Source organism: Alosa pseudoharengus, unplaced genomic scaffold (genome assembly GCF_046254945.1).
Source record: "Alosa pseudoharengus isolate Yale_2024_CS ecotype anadromous, Long Island Sound unplaced genomic scaffold, YU_APseudo_1.1 YU_APseudo_1.1_scf_11, whole genome shotgun sequence".
Lineage (NCBI taxonomy): Eukaryota > Metazoa > Chordata > Actinopteri > Clupeiformes > Clupeidae > Alosa > Alosa pseudoharengus.
This window is the reverse complement of record NW_027468576.1, coordinates 12930529-12949688: the sequence shown is the minus strand read 5'-3', so window position 1 is coordinate 12949688 and position 19160 is coordinate 12930529. Positions and strand designations below refer to the sequence as shown.

At 39.2% G+C, this 19160-nt stretch overlaps 1 protein-coding gene and 2 long non-coding RNA genes across 3 annotated transcripts in view; 2 read left to right on the top strand and 1 right to left on the bottom strand.

Annotated features, from left to right (window-relative positions):
• The window catches only part of LOC143117498 (desmoglein-2.1-like), a 92903-nt gene that overhangs the window by 9400 nt on the left and 64343 nt on the right, over positions 1-19160 (bottom strand). The window contains exons 6-12 of the mRNA XM_076279245.1: positions 16438-16572; positions 15861-16046; positions 15599-15734; positions 15151-15514; positions 14089-14231; positions 11725-11946; positions 9064-9315 (exon numbers count right to left, since the gene is read on the bottom strand). Coding sequence (XP_076135360.1) covers positions 9064-9315; positions 11725-11946; positions 14089-14231; positions 15151-15514; positions 15599-15734; positions 15861-16046; positions 16438-16572 — 1438 coding nt within the window. The remainder of the gene's footprint in view (positions 1-9063; positions 9316-11724; positions 11947-14088; positions 14232-15150; positions 15515-15598; positions 15735-15860; positions 16047-16437; positions 16573-19160) is intronic.
• Positions 90-1432, top strand: LOC143116746 (uncharacterized). Its single transcript, XR_012985919.1, has 4 exons — positions 90-171; positions 806-873; positions 1115-1225; positions 1357-1432. It is a non-coding gene; the product is annotated as an uncharacterized LOC143116746 (long non-coding RNA).
• On the top strand, positions 3148-4694 carry LOC143116742 (uncharacterized). The gene is made up of 4 exons (XR_012985915.1): positions 3148-3242; positions 4072-4210; positions 4432-4488; positions 4611-4694. It is a non-coding gene; the product is annotated as an uncharacterized LOC143116742 (long non-coding RNA).

Genomic DNA, 19160 nt, shown 5'->3' with positions numbered 1-19160 from the left:
CAAAAGTTGTTGGGGGAGGAGATTCGGGACGGGAGCAACCGTTATTTTTCCCCTTTTTTTTCATCTCACACACCAAGAAATGGAGCAAGTTTCAGTGAGGAGCTTGGTGTGAGAAAACACATGTGCAGGATGGAATAATCTTTGTGGAAGAGGAGGCAAAGCTATTCAGAGGTAAGGTGTAGTTGCAATTTATCGAAATTCGGTTTGTAAATTGTAAATAGCCTACTGTTACAGTAATGGAGTCAGATTGTTGGCTTAAAGGCTAACATTAGCATTCGCTAGCAACTTAGCCTAGATTAGCTATGAATTCAGATATTTTTAAATGGAATTCAAACTCCTTCAATAATGCATGACTATCGTGATAAATGGTAAGGAAATGATTTGTGTTTGTGTTTTATCTACTATTTCCCATGTCAATGTTAAGTTTTTGTGGAAGCCAACTTTCACTAGCAATCATTATCCTAACTAGCTTAGCCCATAGATATATGAGCATATCCTAGCATTGTTAGCCATACATACTTGCTAACTTCCCTGAAAGGCTGGTTTAATATCAACGGTAGTGCAGGTGAAAGAAGCCTGGTATGTGCAAACATGCAGTAAGCATGATCACTCTCAACACTGTCATTTTGTTTAGGTGAAAATTAATTAGTTGAGTTGCCTATGTTCACCAGAACATCCTGTTTGTCATTGCTTATCTAGTTAGAAGCTAGAGGGAGCAACTCAGAACCATTCTATAATGTTATAAAGTTACTCAGAGCTTGATAATGGTCTAACGTAATAAATCTAACGTTAATCCTTCTCACAGATACCCACCAAGGCAGAATATGGCCACTTGGAAGTAAGCTTACCTTTCCTAAAGGATCTAATGGCTACGTAAGTTACCCAACTGGGTGTTTTTTTTGTAATGGTATTTTTCTTATTGATGTTAAATACATAGAAAAGTATTGCATAATACATTATGCAAATTATAATAATACAGACAACTTTTAGATTTTTTTTTTGTCCAATAGCAATTTATATATTGGTTAAGATTATCTTTGTGCTATTTCATTGTTGTGTCATTTTGTTTAATTATATTATTCTATTGCATGGCATTTGTCTTTCAAACACATAGTGGAGCAGGCAGCTTTCGTTCATGAAGATATGGTGAAAAGGAGTAAGGAGAAGTTTGGGAGAGTCAGCCGGTCCATGGAACTTGTAATGACTCAGCGCTGATCTATGCCAGGTGAGCAGATTGATATAGTTACATACATGTATTAGACAAGGTATTTTACACAATCTGTCTGAGGCTATTTATTTGTGTGGTTGAAAAAAAATCTTATTCTGAGGTTTGTGTTTGCATTTTGCTTCCAACAGATGTAAAACCCCTGCTGTCATTGGTGAGGCTACCACTGCTATTGAAAATATGTGAACGTCCTGTAGATCAAGTAAGAATCCAGTCTAAGTCAAAGTGGATATATGCAGAGGAACAGAAGTTGGAAGAGGGGGGAAAACAGCAGCCTCCACTGCTGTTGACCTTTACTTAGCACACTCTCCTGAAGAAGATGTTGGATTTCTGCCTGTTTTTGAAATTTTGGTGCCTTTTGAGACTCTTGCCTTTTTAATGGCTCGCCTCATGATTGGAAGGATTGGAGTGTATTTTCTGATTGATTGATTTATTGGTGAGGTAATGAACATTGTAACAATATATTGTACATTTTTACAGGCTTGCTAATATTTCCCAATGGCTGGCACATTGTTTTCTGAGATACTACTCTAAAATGTCGCTATATGACTCATTACATCACACATATTGTTCACTCAATTCTATGGTGTATGCACTGTGAATGAGATCTAAGATCATAGCTACTAAGTTACTGCAAGGACTTTGTTAATTGCAACGTGTAATGGTTATGGCAAGCAGATACTGTATTTTCATCACTCATACACGAGTATTAACATGAACTTGAAAGCATACAAGGTTTGTTGGAGTAATTACTAACTCAAATATTGGTATTTTATAGATCATATAAAGGTGTTATTAGTGCTATCGTGCAAATTAATATATTTTTTCCTTCTGCATATAAACACAATGTGGCTACTCAGGCAAAATATTGTAAACCAAAGTGTTTTATTATTTACACTTACAGTCATAACATATTTTACGTGAATATGTATATTGATATGGATATAAGATACTTTGATGTTTTGATATGAATGTGTTTTTAATATGAACATGTTAACATTTATTGTATCTGTATTCATGTGGAGTATTGTGTGTAATATCCCCCCAGAATAAACATTTAAATGTACTTATTGGTTGTGCATATATTTTAGTTCCACCTTAAATTTTCACTGGGGTTGTACCCTTGAAGTACAGATTAGTACCTTTTAAGGGTACTATGTGATAATGATATATACAGGTACATTTTAGTCATTGCAGGTACACAAGTGTACCTTGATGGGTACAGATGGCTAGGGTACACAAATGTACCTGCATTCATGGGTACATTATTGTACTTCAAAAGGGTACTGCCCCAGCGACAAGCATTTGTACCGACTTAGGTACACACTGGTACTTCCATTTCTTAGAGTGAACCATCAGGTTTTGAGTGTCAGAGATATTTTGAGTTCAGAGGTGGCTGAGAAACTTCACTGTCAAACTGCAGCTTCCATGTGCCTAAGTAAAAAAAAGTGCGTAACTAAGCGCTTTTCAGCCTGCACGAATTCTCCCCTTCACTTAAAGTGTAATTCCAGCGAAAATTAACACAAGGGTGTTTTTCTGCATTAAAACACATCAAATAAGCCGTGGAGACAGTAATTTTCGTTGATCAACCACTACAGAGCTTGGCCTGGTATATGCTAGCCCCAAATCGCAAACAGTGGAGTAGCTATGAGCAGTAAGCTAAACGCTTCCCAAATAGCATTTTTTTAACTAGTAATATTCACTGTAAAAAATAATACTGTGGTTTTGTTGCTTTAACTTAATTTGTTTAGTTAATATAACTAAACTCTGTGAAAATTGTCGAGTCAAAAAGAAATACTAAGTTTTCACTGATTCAACTTTGTTCTAAGTTCAATGAACAAGCACTTTGTTGTCTTCACTTAAATGAACAAGTAGCCCTAACAAAACACGACACATGCTCGTTACTGCCACCTCTGGCCAGACCTGTTTACATCACTTTGCCCTGTTGGAAGAAAAGCACATGGAGGAATCGTCTCAACTTTCATCCGACGTAATCCGTCAATATTCAGTGTTTTTGGTGAGTAAACTATAGTACACAACCACTCAATGAATTGAATGAGTAGAACTATTTCCATATAATTGATGAAACACTTGCATTTCGTAGATGTTTTCGCTTAACCACATATCTCGCTAGTACCAGTAAAAGCTAGCTATTATAATGCTGTAATGTACCAAGCCACTTGAAGAAAACAAGTCTTTTCTCTATTCCTTATGGTTATTTCCCCTTTGTGTATTTAAAATAGCTAAGGAGATGTTTTTGTTTGTTTATTTAAGGCAAGCCAAGTTGGTTGGTGGTTATCTATTTGCATACATTCACTTAGATGGGTACGAACTAGCCTGCTAACTAACGGAAGCTTCTCTTGTCCATCAGCATGTTCTCCCTTCACAAGGACTAATGACAATTTAACCTTAATTCAGATTAGTAAGGGTGATATGTTTGTTTTCACAGTTTGAGCCAAAAGTTTACTTTAAAAACAGCACTGAGAGTGTGTGGCAAGAAATGAGTCAATATCAAAGATCCTTTAGTAGCCTACATCCTATATCAACCATCTCCGATGCTATTTAGCACAGTGGACATAAATGTAGATTATTATTATGAACCCATTAAGCATATCTTTATTAAGCATGACTTCATTCTCACTATGTTTAGTATAGGTGATAAAAGTTACCTAAGCATTTCTACAGTGTTCATAGAAAGTCCTCATTCAAATCTGAATAATATTGTGTATCATAATGTAGGCCATGTAGTATCAATGTTTAACAGATATCTCAATAGGCCTAATGCTTTTACAAACACACTTTTGTGCATTAAAATCTCAGATGCTTGTAATTTATCTCTGTTACAGAAGAGTGTTAATGAAGTGGACCTGTAAACTGAGCCCATTTTCAACGCGGAATCAGAGGGTCATCAGAAGATATACTCTGAAGCACGGACAGCACAGCCACTTTTGCCCCTTGCTCTGCTTGTTTTATCACCTTCAGAAGGCAAGTTGACCTGAACGGACATTTCTACACACAATTGACTTTTTTTATTTTATAGTGTCACCAGGTATTAACAGAATTGCCTGTAGAATGAACACAAAAATATTGATTTAATGTCTTTTATCTTTTCTTTTTTGTTGTCATATTCTGCATTCAATGCATCCTCACGGAATTCAACTGTCTGATGTCTGCTGATCTCTTGTCTTAACTCTTGTCCTTTTCAGAAAAAGGGACCCTGCCATCACAAGCTCCAAGACATTCTTAGATAGCTTGATGCTCATGTAAGTATTGAACATATGACTCCTGCATTCTATGATGTGAATATTAATGAGCTCAGAGTTTTTTCTATTTTGTTTTTGTTTAACATTGTGTTTGCGTTTGTGTGTTTCCTTTTGCCTTTCAGGATTCCAACCAGAATAAGCGAACAACAGTCCTGCTTGGCATGCCCCACTTTCTTCGTCAAGATACTTTCTTTTCTAAAGACCTGTGAGGTAGGTTTAGCAAATGACTTCAAATGTGATTTGGAAGCACTGGTTGAAATACAAGGACATGCTCTACAGATGGAAACTCATCATTTTATAAAGCATGTAACATTGTATTTGAACTAAGCAGATTATTTTAACTGTTCTAAACTGTAATAGAATAAAAGCATGTCCCTGGTAATGAGTTAAATATTCACCTTTCTGGTGATTTGTTTTTCAGCCAACTGGTCCAGTTGAAGATGTCTTAAAAAGAAACCAGTGTGGGGATCCTGATCGTGTATGAGGACTGCAGCAAATGCGTGGTTCTACAAAATCAATGACATATGTCTTGTTTTGGAGGAACAGTTTATCGTCATGGACATTTCCAATATTCCAAAGGCCTTTGAACTCTTTGGACTGATGGGTCTCAATATGGACTACCCGAAGCATCCAAAATTCACGTTTGAAGTACTACAAAAGCTGTTCTTGAACATTGGAAGGAGCTCCTCTTCACATGAACATTGCAGCTGCTTTCTCCAAAACAGGCTGCTTGGTAAAGAGTAGTACAACAACCTTCCGTAGAACTTGGACTTGGTCCTCAGTTTTGATTTGTTTTTATGTGTGTTTTCAGATTATTTTTTCTAATGTGTTTCCCCCCCAAATTTGATCCACCTGTGTATTTTTAGTTCGTTTTTGTTGTTTTCTTCGATATTATGATGTGCATCCTCTCTTTGAAAAAAATAAGTATAAAAGTTTTTAAAAGTTAATAAAAACTAACAAGGAAAATACATGTCTGAACAAATTTATTCCAACTAATGATCCTATTTTGAAACAACATGTAAACTAATCAAGTTAACTTACATGGCTTTTTTGACACAACAAGAGTCTATGTAAAATTTTCAGTTGACTTAACTAAGAAAGATAAGTTAAATCAAATTTAATTTTATGTCAAGTTAACTCAAAAACGTTATGTCAAGTTAACTCAAAAACGTAAGGCAGCGGGGTAACAAACCTTTTTAAGTTAAAAGGGCATATTATTTTTTACAGTGTTGTTCAAAACGGCACCAAACCTTGTCAGTAGCTTGCTTAGGGTCTCTACACATAAAACTAAACACCAACAACCTAGTTAACCAACGTAGTGTTTATTACAGAAGACTGTTAAAAACACGTGCGCTATTTTAAAAACTTTATCTTGGATCCATCTGCTGAATTTCTCTACATTCAGCGATGTAAGTTATGAACCCATTTTCTACAAGCTACATGTCTTCCTAACATTCCGACATTGACATTGCATTTTCCAACGAAACAAACAAAGAGAAAAAATAACTTTGTTTGTGATCTGTCACTGTCTCAGCAAAGCTCTTGTACACAGCCACCTGTTAAAAGGCTCTAGACCCAGAGACAGTTGATAATATGAGAAGCAGCTGCCATTGAAACCTTCTTTCTCAACAGTATGTTTTTAAATTATGAATCTACACACCTCAAGCACGTCTTGACTCTTCATAAACAAACCTCAAAGCAAAAGTGAAATTTTGTCAAGTCAATTGTTTGTTAGGCTACAGTATGTGCTGACACACCATTGTGCTGAAGGCCTTTTGCTATTCAGTTCACCATGCTTACGTTTTCAAAATCAAAGACTGGTTTGTGTTCTTTCTGGATTTAAATGACATTCAGAAGGTGAATTAGAAAGTCCACGTTCCACATTTTCATATTTACCTAAATTAACAAGGTGGTGGATCAGTCTGGTTCTATTTTAAATAAATCACACCTCTTTCATAAGGCCGCCTTGATTTCGAACTTATGCTCTGTGGGTGTGACAGATGCAGGAATGGGAGAATGTGCGTAACTAAAAAAAGTGCGTAACTGAAGCGCATAAAAAGGGCTTATGTGTGATTTACGAACAAATGGGAGAGTTAGCCCCACTGTGCATAGCTAGAGCTCTAACTTTGTGTGGGTTTGTCATAGATATATTAACTAGATATCGCCTTTGGCTTCTCAACATGCATCTGCAGCCACCATCTTTCATCTGACGGAAGTAGGCTACTTCTATGAATAGCTTTATAGGCCAAAACTCCTGCAGCTTGTCAGTACACTCTATTCTTTTGAGGGTAAGTGTCCCCTGTTCAAATATGGAGGCTGCGTTGACATATTCTGCCTCATAGGCTTTAGCACGCAAGGCGACATCTACCGATATCTTTATGGGTTTGTGCTAAAGGACTGCTACTTGGGTGGAGTGATTTGCGCGCAGCACCTGAAAAGCCCCATTGTTACTTTTGCAAATCCAGTGCTTCAGCTGAATGAGAATTCCAAGTGTGTATATTTAGAAAATTGCTATGTCTCATTTTACATAAGTATTTGTACACAGGGCTGTAGTGGAGGCTAAATGCAAGTAAACACAGTTTTTTCATCTCTGAAATTTCAGAAATAGAGTTTATCCACCTCTTATTACAGTTTATCCGTCTCTCAAAAGAGTTTATTCACCAGTTGCAACTTTTCAACAACATTCAAAATTCACAATGTATTATCCACATTCACAATATGTACACTCATAAACAATCTAGGAACCATTTAATACCACTGGTATTGTTAGAAACATTGGAAAATAACCTCCACCATCATCAAACATGTTCTCAATACTTAAAAAAAAAAAGTCTGATACGGGGGAGTCTACCTTACCATGATCACAGAATTCATAGTTTACCCACCTGTAGCTATAGGCTAGTTGGTTCCAACCACCTCAGTGAGCTCGCTGGGCTGACGGTGGGTGCGTCAGACTTTACAGAGTTAGGGTACGTACAGTGTATACGGAAAGTTTTCACAGTCTATGTTCACAGCATGTTACAGCCTATGTTCACAGCATGAGACAGCCTAAAGGATTAAATTATTTTTTCCCTCAAAATTCTACACATAATACCCCATAATGACAACTTTAAAAAAAGTTTGTTTGAGATTTTTGCTAATTTATTAAAAATAAAAAACAAAGAAATCACTTATACATAAGTATTCACAGCCTTTGTGATCAAGCAAATTAATCTACAAAATTGAGCTCCAGTGCATTCTGTTTCCACTGATCACCCGTGAGATGTTTCTACAGCTTAATTGGAGTCCACCTGTGGTAAATTCAGTTGAGGTCCCACAGTGTATGTCAGACCACAAAATTGTCGGTAGACCTCCAAGACAGGATTGTCTCGAGGAACAGATCTGGGGAAGAGTACAGAAAAATGTCTGCTGCTTTAAAGGTCCCAATGAGCACAGTGGCTTCCATCATCCGTAAATGGAAGAAGTTTGGAACCACCAGGACTCTTCCTAGACCTAGCCGTCCCTCTAAACTGAGTGATCGGAGGAGAAGGGCTTTAGTTAAGGACGACCATCGCTGCAGCACTCCACCAGAAGGACGACCATCGCTGCAGCACTCCACCAATCAGGCCTGTATGGTAGAGTTGCAAGATGGAAGCCACTCCTTAGTAAAAGGCACATGGCAGCCCACCTGGAGATGGCCAAAAGGCACCTGAAAGACTCTCAGACCATGAGATACAAAATTCTCTGGTCTGATGAGACAGAGATCGAACTCTTTGGCGACAATGCCAAGTGTTAGGTTTGGAGGACACCAGGCACCGCTCATCACCTGGCCAATACCACCCCTACAGTGAAGCATGGTGGTGGCAGTATCAAGCTGTGGGAATGTTTTTCAGCGGCAGGAACTGGGAGACAAGTCAGGATTGAGGGAAAGATGAATGCAGCAAGGTACAGAGACATCCTGGAAGAAAACCTGCTCCACAGCACTCTTGACATCAGACTGGGGCGACGGTTCATCTTTCAACAGGACAAGACCCTAAGCACACAGCCAAGATATCGAAGGAGTGGCTTCAGGCCAACTCTGTGAATGTCCTAGAGTGGCCCAGCCAGAACCCAGACTTGAATCCAATTGAACATCTCTGGAGGGATCTGAAAATGGCAGTGCACCGACGCTCCCCATCCAACCTGATGGAGTTCGAGAGGTTCTGCAAAGAGGAATGGGCGAAACTGGCCAAAGATAGGTGTGCCAGGCTTATGGCTTCATATTCCAAAAGACTTGAGGCTGTAATTGCACTGCCAAAGGTGCCACAAAGTATTGAGCAAAGGCTGTGAATACTTTGGTATGCAGTACATATTATATTTTCGTTTTTTACTTTAAAACATTTTAAAAAAATTGAAGAAAAAAATTAATTGAATCCCTTTTGGAATAAGGCTGTAACAAAATAACAAAATTTGGAAAAAGTGAAGCGGTGTGAATACTTTCCGTATGCACTGTATCATCATCTACAGTAACTCTGGGGTAGACGGCAAATAAGCTAATTTCCCAAAATGTTGGCGTGTTCCTTTAACATGTATCTCTGTGTCTCTGTGTTGACTCACCCAATAAGATGGACAGTCCTGCCAACAGAAGGCCAAAAAGTGGGGCTCCAAAACTGACAGAACTGAGGGAGAAACCATCTGCACCCCCATATCCTCTGAGACTGCAGCCATATCCATCTGTGCAAGTGCAGACCTCCAGCTCCAGCGTCTGCTTGTCTGGGCAGGACAGACCCTGAGCATCGGTTACCTCCACTGTGATTGTGTAGACTCCTGGCCACAAGGGCTCCACTGGATGCAGGGCCACTGCTGTGCCTGCCAAATGCCAGGGAATACACAGACATGTCTACAGGTTGGCCATTTTATCACAGCTTAGCAAGCACTTAGTCAAGTCAAGGCAGTTTTATTTGTATATCGCATTTCACATGCACAGAGTGCAACCCAAAGCGCTCCATGGACAAACAGCATGCCAGACAGAGTGGCAAAAGACGCCAGCGTACCCGTTACTAGGCAATTGTTGTACATAAAACACACATAACATAACGTTAGGCTATCTCACACAAACAAATGAACAATTCTAGCACAAGAGGCCATACAAACTCATTTACACAAAGACAACAATAAAGTCAAGTCCATGGATGATTCCGCTTGGCGTAGCAACACAGAGCATGGTGATCTTGAACAGTCCAACCAAGTTCTTGGGCAGGCGTCTGTAGATCTCCGGAAACACAGATCTGGGGCCTGTACTACGAAGGGAGCTTAACCTACCCAGATGTAACCCAGGGTTACTTTGTTAAACCAGGGTTGACAAAACCTGGTTATCTTAAGTGGTGTTAATCGGTACTACGACGCTGATTATGAAGTTGATTTGTTGAGCCGGGATTAACCTAATTGGAGTTTGTGCGCGTTCACATAAAAGGGGCGGGTTGCAGCGTAAGTCACCACTTTCAATGATGACGCGATCACCTTATTTTACGGATGAGGAATGCACAATTATTATGACAAGTTATGAGGAATTAAAACCCACTCTACGACAAAAATAAAATACGTCGGCAGTGAGCAAAGCAAGGCTGTTGGCAACGTATTGCAGATCGGGTAGCCTAAATGCCTAAAAGTAAAGTTTTATTCCCACATGTTCTTCAAATATGTGTTACGGAGGATTAGTAGCTTGCAGAATGTCTGAAATTAGTTGAAATAATTAAATAGCCTATTTTGAGTTCATAGAAAGGCTTACAGATGCAACCCAATTCAGAAGTGGGCATATAGATTACAGTAATAAGGATAATTGAATGTTTAAGTAGCCCCCATTGACTGATTTAGTGTATGCCTAATCCTGTGAACATTTCAGATGCAACACCATTGCCAAACGCACATGGCAGCAGGTGAAAATGAAACACAAAAACATTATTCATAATAGTAGGTTTATATAGTTATAGCTTGCATTAATATTTCTTAATTATGAAAACATGTAGGCCTAGCTTATAGCCTTCACTTGGCCTCTGTTCTACAGCTAACAAGAAAAAGGTGTCTTTGAACACTACTGTAGGAGGAAAGGCACCAGAGTGTTTTACAGTAGCAGGAGTTGGCCATCGCAAATAATAGTGGAAGGCCGATTATGGAGAGGGTTGAGGGAGGCATTCGGTCGGATTCTGGTACTGTGGAAATGTGTAGCCTTTATGTGCAGGGTACAGTAATATGACATTCAATTCAACAAGTTTGTTAAAATGGTGATTTTTATTTATTAGGCCTACTGTAGGCTATGTCCGATTTATTTTAGGCTATTCTTGCTCAGATGTTCAGCATACTGTAGGCCTATGTCCGATTTATTTTTGGACATACAGTATTCTTGCATCACCGATGGAATACATGAATGTCCACGTACGGGGATTGCTATGAGACGTTTTCCTAGATCATCTGACAAAGATGACAATCTATATCTTCATAGAGAATATCGTCCGGGTAGGCTATATATATTTTCTGGCGGTCTCTAAAACCCCTCGCCCTGCGAAGAGAGTCCCTCACGATTTGCGCTCCAATGTCGTATGGATCATCCAGGTACGCTGACATGTCTCAGGAGAAATTGTTAGTGGAGGGGTGGTACTTATAAAGGGTGTGGTTAACGGATACCTCGGGTTAACCAAGAACATAACCTGGTCGGAGCAGGTTTGAGATGCAGCGTAAATTGCCATGGCAGCATACCTCGGTTAAAACCTATCCACCTTTCGTAGTACGGGTTAATCGCGAAGTTACGCCACACGTGATCAAGTTACTCTCGAAGTCACCCAGATAAGCCAGTAACCCTGCTTCGTAGTACAGGCCCCTGAAGTCCTAGGCTAGACGCTGGAAATCCAATTCGCAGAACTCACGGTGGACCTCTGATAGCGACGGTTCCTCCACCCAAATACCACTTATACAAGTTGTAGTGGCAAGAAACCTTGAACTCTGCTCATTAAGTGGGACCTATTTGCCAAAGGCATATTGAGTCAAAAGAAACGTCAAGAGGTGTGGGCTTGTCTTGGTACTTTACTAAGTACTTTATTATTAGAAATTGAGACTCATTGCCTGGCCAACATTGACTTTGTCCCACCTCTGGTAGCCTCTAAAACCTCTGCCTGACCTGCTATGATTTCTCATGACATAATTTGCTTTCGCAGGAAAAGTGTCAACACCACAGATATGCTTTATCAAGATGTAGGCTCCTAAAGGATTTGAAATGCCCCTCACCATTGAGCTTCTCCGTCTCCCATGGTCCTGTGGTCTGCTCTGAAATGATGGAGAAGTGAAGTGGTTCTCCATTGGGGCTGAAATCTTCATCAATGGCAGACATGTACACAACTTTAGAATCTGTGCAGATATTCTGGTATGTGCTCGTCAGTTTCGGGCAGTTATCATTTGAATCCTGCACATTAATGGCAATGGTTCCAGTGGCTGTTCTTCCTGATCCATCTGTGTGAAACATTAAGAGTTAGTCATGAAATTGACAGTTGACAAACTCAATAAGCCCATTTCACAGTGTCCAGGTTGATGTTAATATTACATTAATTGGCAAGGTAAAACTTATTCCTGTTTCTGTCTTTCCTGTGGACTGCGCTGTTCCAGAGTGAGTTAGTTTACACAGTGGCAACATCTTGTGAAATGGGCTTTGAAAATGAAATTGAGCTACGTGCGTGCGGACATTTGAATAGGCCTAATGTCGGGCAGTAAACGGGTTCGGGCTCGGGCTGATTTCTGTGGGGCTCTGGTCGATTACAGCTCTGCCACTGACCAACTGTGGGTGGAGATCTTTAGATTCAGCAAGTCATTGTTTGAAGAATTATGCCGAATGATAGACCCGGCTGTTGCCCGAGTACTCGTGGTCGGACGCCTATCCCAACAAACAAGCCATCACATCTATCCATAAATTGCAGGAACGTCTGTCTGTCTGTCTGTCTGTCTGTCGTTCGTCCGTTCGATTTCAAACTTGGCAGGTGTCTTGCTACTGGCATGAGTAAGTGCAGTGCATAGTTTGACATTGTTTCGATAAGAAAAGCAAAACATTGTTATATATCGGTAAAAGAAGCACACGTTGGCTTTCTCCGCTCTACCATAGCCACACCTCTCACACAGCACTGCACAGAGAGAGGATAAGCGGAGATTTGGCAGCACGGTCACGGTTAAAATGCAAGATGTTTGATTATCACGTCTGACCTCAACAATAAAGACTCCCTGTATGTTTGCTTGCATAAAATGATTACGCGGATTTTTCAACAACATGCCAACAAACACGGGTAGGTAGTGCCTATTCAAAATTACATAAAAAGTATGTGCAATAAACTGACGCTTTGAATAGCCCAGGCTACATTGGACGTGAGAATTTGAATAAACAAACTACAATTCCGACTGCAAGGTCCCAACAAGCGATAGGCTAATGGTCCCGAATGTAACGTTTCAGAAGACGTGCCACACAGCTAAACAACAAGTGGCAGACAGAGCAACTTATGCTACCAAACACTGCTTTTTCGTTGCAAATGTCAAACAATCACAAAATGGCTTGTCTTCACTATCAGGAAAGTTATTCAATAAGCTATAGGCCAAGCCTTAACTCAAAACATTTGTTATGCCATTCTGATCAGAAATGTCACATGCAGTCATGCCTAAATTCTGCTTACTGCACATTAATTATAGGCTAATATATTATGATATTCAGTATTCATTATTGAATGCTTATCTGGAATGATGTTTTTCCCTATCATCCTATAAATCTGCAGGCGTGTAATAGGCTAATTGGGCTACAGGTTTTCTACAGGAATAGCATGTTTGAACGGGCACTGCACTAGTTGTATAAACTTGCAATGTGTGCCGAATACAGAGTTGTTGGTAACAATTTTAGCGTCAGCAAAACAACTGTGCACCGATGTGTGTATTCAGTTTGTTTTATTCTACGGAAACAAGAAAGAGAGCACATCAAGTTGCCTAATGTTAGGGAAGCGCCAGAGAATGCTGAGATTCTCTGAAGGTTACGTCACACAATGCGAATAAACCGTTTCCATCAACTTTATTCGCATTATACCTTATGCGCATCGAGAGTTAATCCACCCCCCTCTAGCGAATCAAATATAGATGCGCATTAGGATTTTTCATGCACATTTCAAATGTTTCCATTCCATATGATCATTAATTGTGGTGCTAGGGCCACCCAAAAAGTGAAAAATCACACATGCTGTTAACATTTTTTAGGACTTTGGTGACCCACCTCTCACCCAAACAGTAAGGAATGTTGATTCTGCCTCCAGAATTGTGTAGTACAGGCTACAATGAACTACCACACCAGTTTCCAGCCTTCTACCACTATTAGAACACGTTATGGGCTTCCAAAAATGCCAAAAGATGAAATGTGAAATTCCAATGTGTCAATTAGGGCCGTGGCACCCGAAATTCAAATGGACGCCACGGGCAAACCGTTTGAGATATTGACCTGAAACTTCAGATTCCCTAGTTTGGTAACATAAGGCATATTTTCACAGCTTTTCAGCGAAATCTGAGAGGTACCATGTACATGATACCCCGGTATTGGCTGTTTTCACATTGAATGACCCAAAATGAAGTCACCTTGGACTAGACAGAGGACCTCAGCATAGTATGTGCCATTCTTTAGGAATGGAGATTCTCGATCTGGCATCTTGTTCAGTCTGATCTCTGCAGTGTCTTCATCAATAGTCAACCAGTTATCAGGGTCAAATCCTTCAGCATACCTACACATTTAGTCAATTAACAGAGAAAAAGAACACTGTACAGTTAAGAAAGTGACACTGTGGAACATAGAATTCATTTAAAAATTCTGCCTTTTGTCTACAAAGCTTTAAATGGCTTAGCACCCCAATATCTCTGTGATATTTTAAATCCCTACTGTCCTCCTAGACTTCTTCTATAATCTCTATCTTCTATAGTGTCTTATTTGTGTTCCTTTTGCTTTCCTTCAATCTAAAGGTGACAGAGCTTTATCTGTCTATGCTGCCTAGCTCTGGAATAGCCTTCCTGATGATGTCAAATCCTGCCCCCCTATCAGTAGCTTTAAATTCAACCTAAAGACCTACCTCTTCTCCCTAGCTTTTAACACTTCCTGACCCCTTCACCTCTCCCCCAAATTATTACTATATATTTTTTTTTATGTTCATTAATATTATTACAAGGGCCATCTGTTGTTATTTTTGAGTTTTTAAGTTTGTTATGTTCCTTACTTAGCCTATTCATATTTTATTATTATCATTATTATTAATTTGATTTATTATAATTATTGTTATTATTACCTATTGGGCAATTCCACGGAAAATGGACTTTTTGTCACATCCATAACGCCAGTAAAATGCCTTGGCATTTGTATGATGTGAATGATAACATTTATTTTTTGTGCATTTTTTGTTATGTACATTCTTCAGCCAAAAACAGCAAATGCTCAAATTTCATGTAATCATTCACATCATACCATACCATCACATTTTATTGGCGTTATGGATGTTACAAAAAACATAATTGTCCATGGAATTGCCCTATTATTATTATTATTATTACTATTATTATTTTTTTTTTTTTTATGTAAAACACTTTGGCGCAATGCTGTTGCTTTTAAATGTGCTATACAAATAAATTGACTTGACTTGACTTGACACTTACTTAACATCATCTAGGTCTTCTCCAGTATCACCATCCACAGCTGGGTACACAGCTATGACTGAGTGAAGTTCAATCTCTTCTGGGTTTTCTGACAGTGGCACGTGTTTTATCTCCGGTTCAAAACTAGGTTCATCAGGCATGTTGTTGACCGCAATTGAAATAGGATAACTTTTACCAGGCTTTTTCCCTGGTTTGGATGGCTTGGGCCCTGGTTTCCCTCCAGGTTTGGTACCTGGCTTCCCTCCAGGTTTGGTACCTGGCTGCCCTCCTGGTTTGGTACCTGGCCTAACAGGTTTACCAGTATCAGGGGAGACATCAACTTTTGGATTTCCACCACCGCCGCCACCTCCACCACCCCCCCCCCCTCCTCCGCCACCACCCCCCCCACCACCCCCTCCACCTCCTCCACCTCCTCCGCCACCTCCGCCACCACCACCACCACCACCACCAAGACCAGGCTTTGCATCTAAGTCCTGATCTGGCCACTCCAATCCAAGAGCCAAGGCTGTGCCATTGACAAATGGAGCGACATTCTCCATCTCCAACTGAAGGTTCAGCTTTTTGGTCTTCTCATAGTCCACATGCTTAACACAAATTCAAACATATTGAGAATGTGGGAATAACATCAAAAGGATCTGATAATTATAAACATGCAGGTAGCCTACTGAAGTCAACTAAAACAGATGTGTAGAGAACCACTGTAAACCTACCTTAACCAGCTTCAGGATACCTTCATTGGTCTTGGGATCTGTGTGGATTGTGAAGAGATCTTCTTCATTCCCAGAAACAATATTAAAAACAGTCAGCCAGTTATCACTGTCCTTTAAATCCACATCGAGAGCTTTGATTCTCATCACCACCACGTCCACAGCTCCTTCGTCCACATTGCCAGCGTACTGGAGAAAAGGGCAATATTGCATGTCTTTAAGCATTTGTCCACAGAGTAATAATATGAAGTGTTGATCAGGACATGTTGTAGCTATCTATGCCTAAATTCTGAACACCTGTGGGGTACCGCCATAAACGTAAAAAAATATCAGCTCATAAATCTCCCACCTGTATAAGATTTGACTGAAAGTTCGTTTGAAATATCATAGCAGTCATAAACCAACTGTTAAAAGTCGATGATTTTGCGTGACAGTCTGTTTTATACACATATTATATGTTCTAATACCCCCGCACCCAATTAAATAGTGTCAGAGATATGTGAGTTCCCCCTTCAGTTTCTATATACGGTAGCTATCTCTATTACAGGACAAAGGGTAACTTTGTCTAATTTTACCACACCTCCTCCTTCTCGAGAGTAGGGACGTTGTCGTTGATATCTTGTACAGTAATCTTCACTGTTCCAACTGCAGTAATTCCATTCGGAGCCCCATCCAAATCCACTCCTTGGACAATCAGTTCATAGAAATCCCGGGTCTAGTGAAGAGAATGTTGGTAACACAATGTTTTTAGCATGTTTTTTTTTTAAACTGCATGCTAAACTACACAAGAGTTGTCTTGACTGAAGACTCTGTTTTGACGAGGCTGAAGTTAGCACCACTTTCAGATCGCGGGGGAGTTAATTTTCAATTCCACCTTAAATTTTGCAATTTTCTACCACAAGGGGGCAGGGTTGACTGCAAATCCGCGATAACACAGGCATGTGCCTGTTGCAAATGAACAGGCGTTCATTGTTGTGGCATTGTTGCTGCATTGTTCACAGACGTTCAAAAGCATGTATATCTTTTTTCTGTTGACTCCATTGCCGAATGTTTTGATAAATGTTGCCTTTTGTGTTCTATTAAATAATTTAGGGGGGGGGGGGGTTATGTAGAGGGTGGCAGATTATGTAGTTTTTTCTTTATTTTCTGTGCTGGATCTTTTGATACATGTTGTGTTATGTTTTCTATTAAATAATTTTGTACATATTGCAGTGTGTGTGTGTGTGTGTGTGTGTGTGGGGGGGGGGGGCTGGTTATGGAGTTGGTAGCAGATTATGTATTTTTTCTTTAGTTTCTGTGCTGGATCTTTTGATACATGTTGTGTTATGTTTTCTATTACATAATTTTGTTCATATTGCACTGGGGGGGGGTTATGTAGTTGGTAGCAGATTTTGAAGTTTTTCTACAGTAAATGTATTCCCTACGTCCTACATGTCATTTTGCATCGGATTTTGCAACACATTCTAAAACTACACTCTCTCCTCATTCCAATGACAACCCACTTCTGAAATTCTATGGTGAAATGGCGTTTTTAGCCCTTTGAAAATATAGTATGTATTTGTGAAATTGCAGAATTTCAGCACTAGAACAGCCACATTCATCTCAGGAAGGATTTTGAAAGGGATCTTTCACCACATTCTGAAACTACACTCTCCTCTTTCCAATGACACCCCACTTGTGAAATTCTATCGTGGAAAATTGCCTTTTTAGCCCTTTGAAAATATAGTATGTATTTGTGAAATTGCAGAATTTCAGCACTTGAACAGCGACAGACATCCCATTTTGCAACAGATGTTTCACCACATTCTGAAACTACACTCTCTCCTATTTCCAATGACACCGCACTTGTGAAATTCTATTGTGGAAAATGGCATATTTAGCCCCTTTGAGTTTATAGTATGTATTTGGGAAATTGCAGAATTTCAGCACTTGAACAGCAACAGACATCCCATAATGCATTTTGCAACGGATGTTTCACCACATTCTGAAACTACACTCTCTCCTATTTCCAATGACACCCCACTTGTGAAATTCTATTGTGGAAAATGGCATATTTAGCCCCTTTGAGTTTATAGTATGTATTTGGGAAATTGCAGAATTTCAGCACTTGAACAGCAACAGACATCCCATAATGCATTTTGCAACGGATGTTTCACCACATTCTGAAACTACACTCTGTCCTCTTTCCAATTACACCCCCCATGTGAAATTCTATCGTGGAATTTGCCTCTTTATTCCCTTTGAATATAAATTGTATTTGGAAAATTGCAGAATTTCAGCACTAGAACAGCGATAAACATCCCATAATGCATTTTGTAACGGATGTTTCACCACATTCTGAAACTACACTCTCTCCTCTTTCCAATGACACCCCCTATGTGAAAGTCTATCGTGGAATTTGCCTCTTTATTCCCTTTGAATATAAATTGTATTTGGGAAATTGCAGAATTTCAGCACTAGATTTGGTCTAGACTTCCCATAATGCATGTCACGGGAAATTTATTTTGGCCTATTTTTCTGATTACCGTAAAACTTCAAATAATAGCCGAGTCCCAAAGAGACGCCTGTCTCTTTTAAACGCCTGGCGTGGCTAAAGTTTTGGGTTAAAGGCCGGTCTCTAGTAGAGGCCTGGTCTTTTTTTTAGTTTCGGGTTTTATTTAATCTTCTAAAACCGATGGTAAGCTTGCAACAAAACCAGAAGGGTTTGTGAACGTTATTCTTTTTTCTAAATGGCATTGGCGATAAAAAGAAAGAAGTCAGAAAAGGAATTTACCTTAGACTAGGCTATAATATATATATATATATATATATATATATATATATATATATATATATATATATATATATATATATCACTGATTCTTGAGATAAGGGACAAAACATGTCCCCCATCAAAATGTTGCAATTTCCTTTAAAAAACAATAAATTATTTCATTTAAAAAGGCTTTAAAAGTTGGATATGAAAGAATTGTGTATGTTTAGACTTTTAGTTTTGGCTATATTTATATTATTTCATAGTAATTTCATAAAATACCGGCACTGTACTATGAAAGCCCATGCAAATGAACTCGTCCTCCGCAGAGGTTACAGTATCAAACTGCAAAAATAAAGTGTTTTAAAATGCCCAAAATGCACAAATATGATTATGAGGTTAATTGGATGGCTTAATAAAATATCACAAAATCCTTAACGTGAACATTGCATTATTTTATACATTAACAACAGCCTTTCAAAATCTGTCCTCAATTCATGTCAACTCCGTCAGATATTTTTCAAATTTGAAATAAATCAGGCATATTTTGG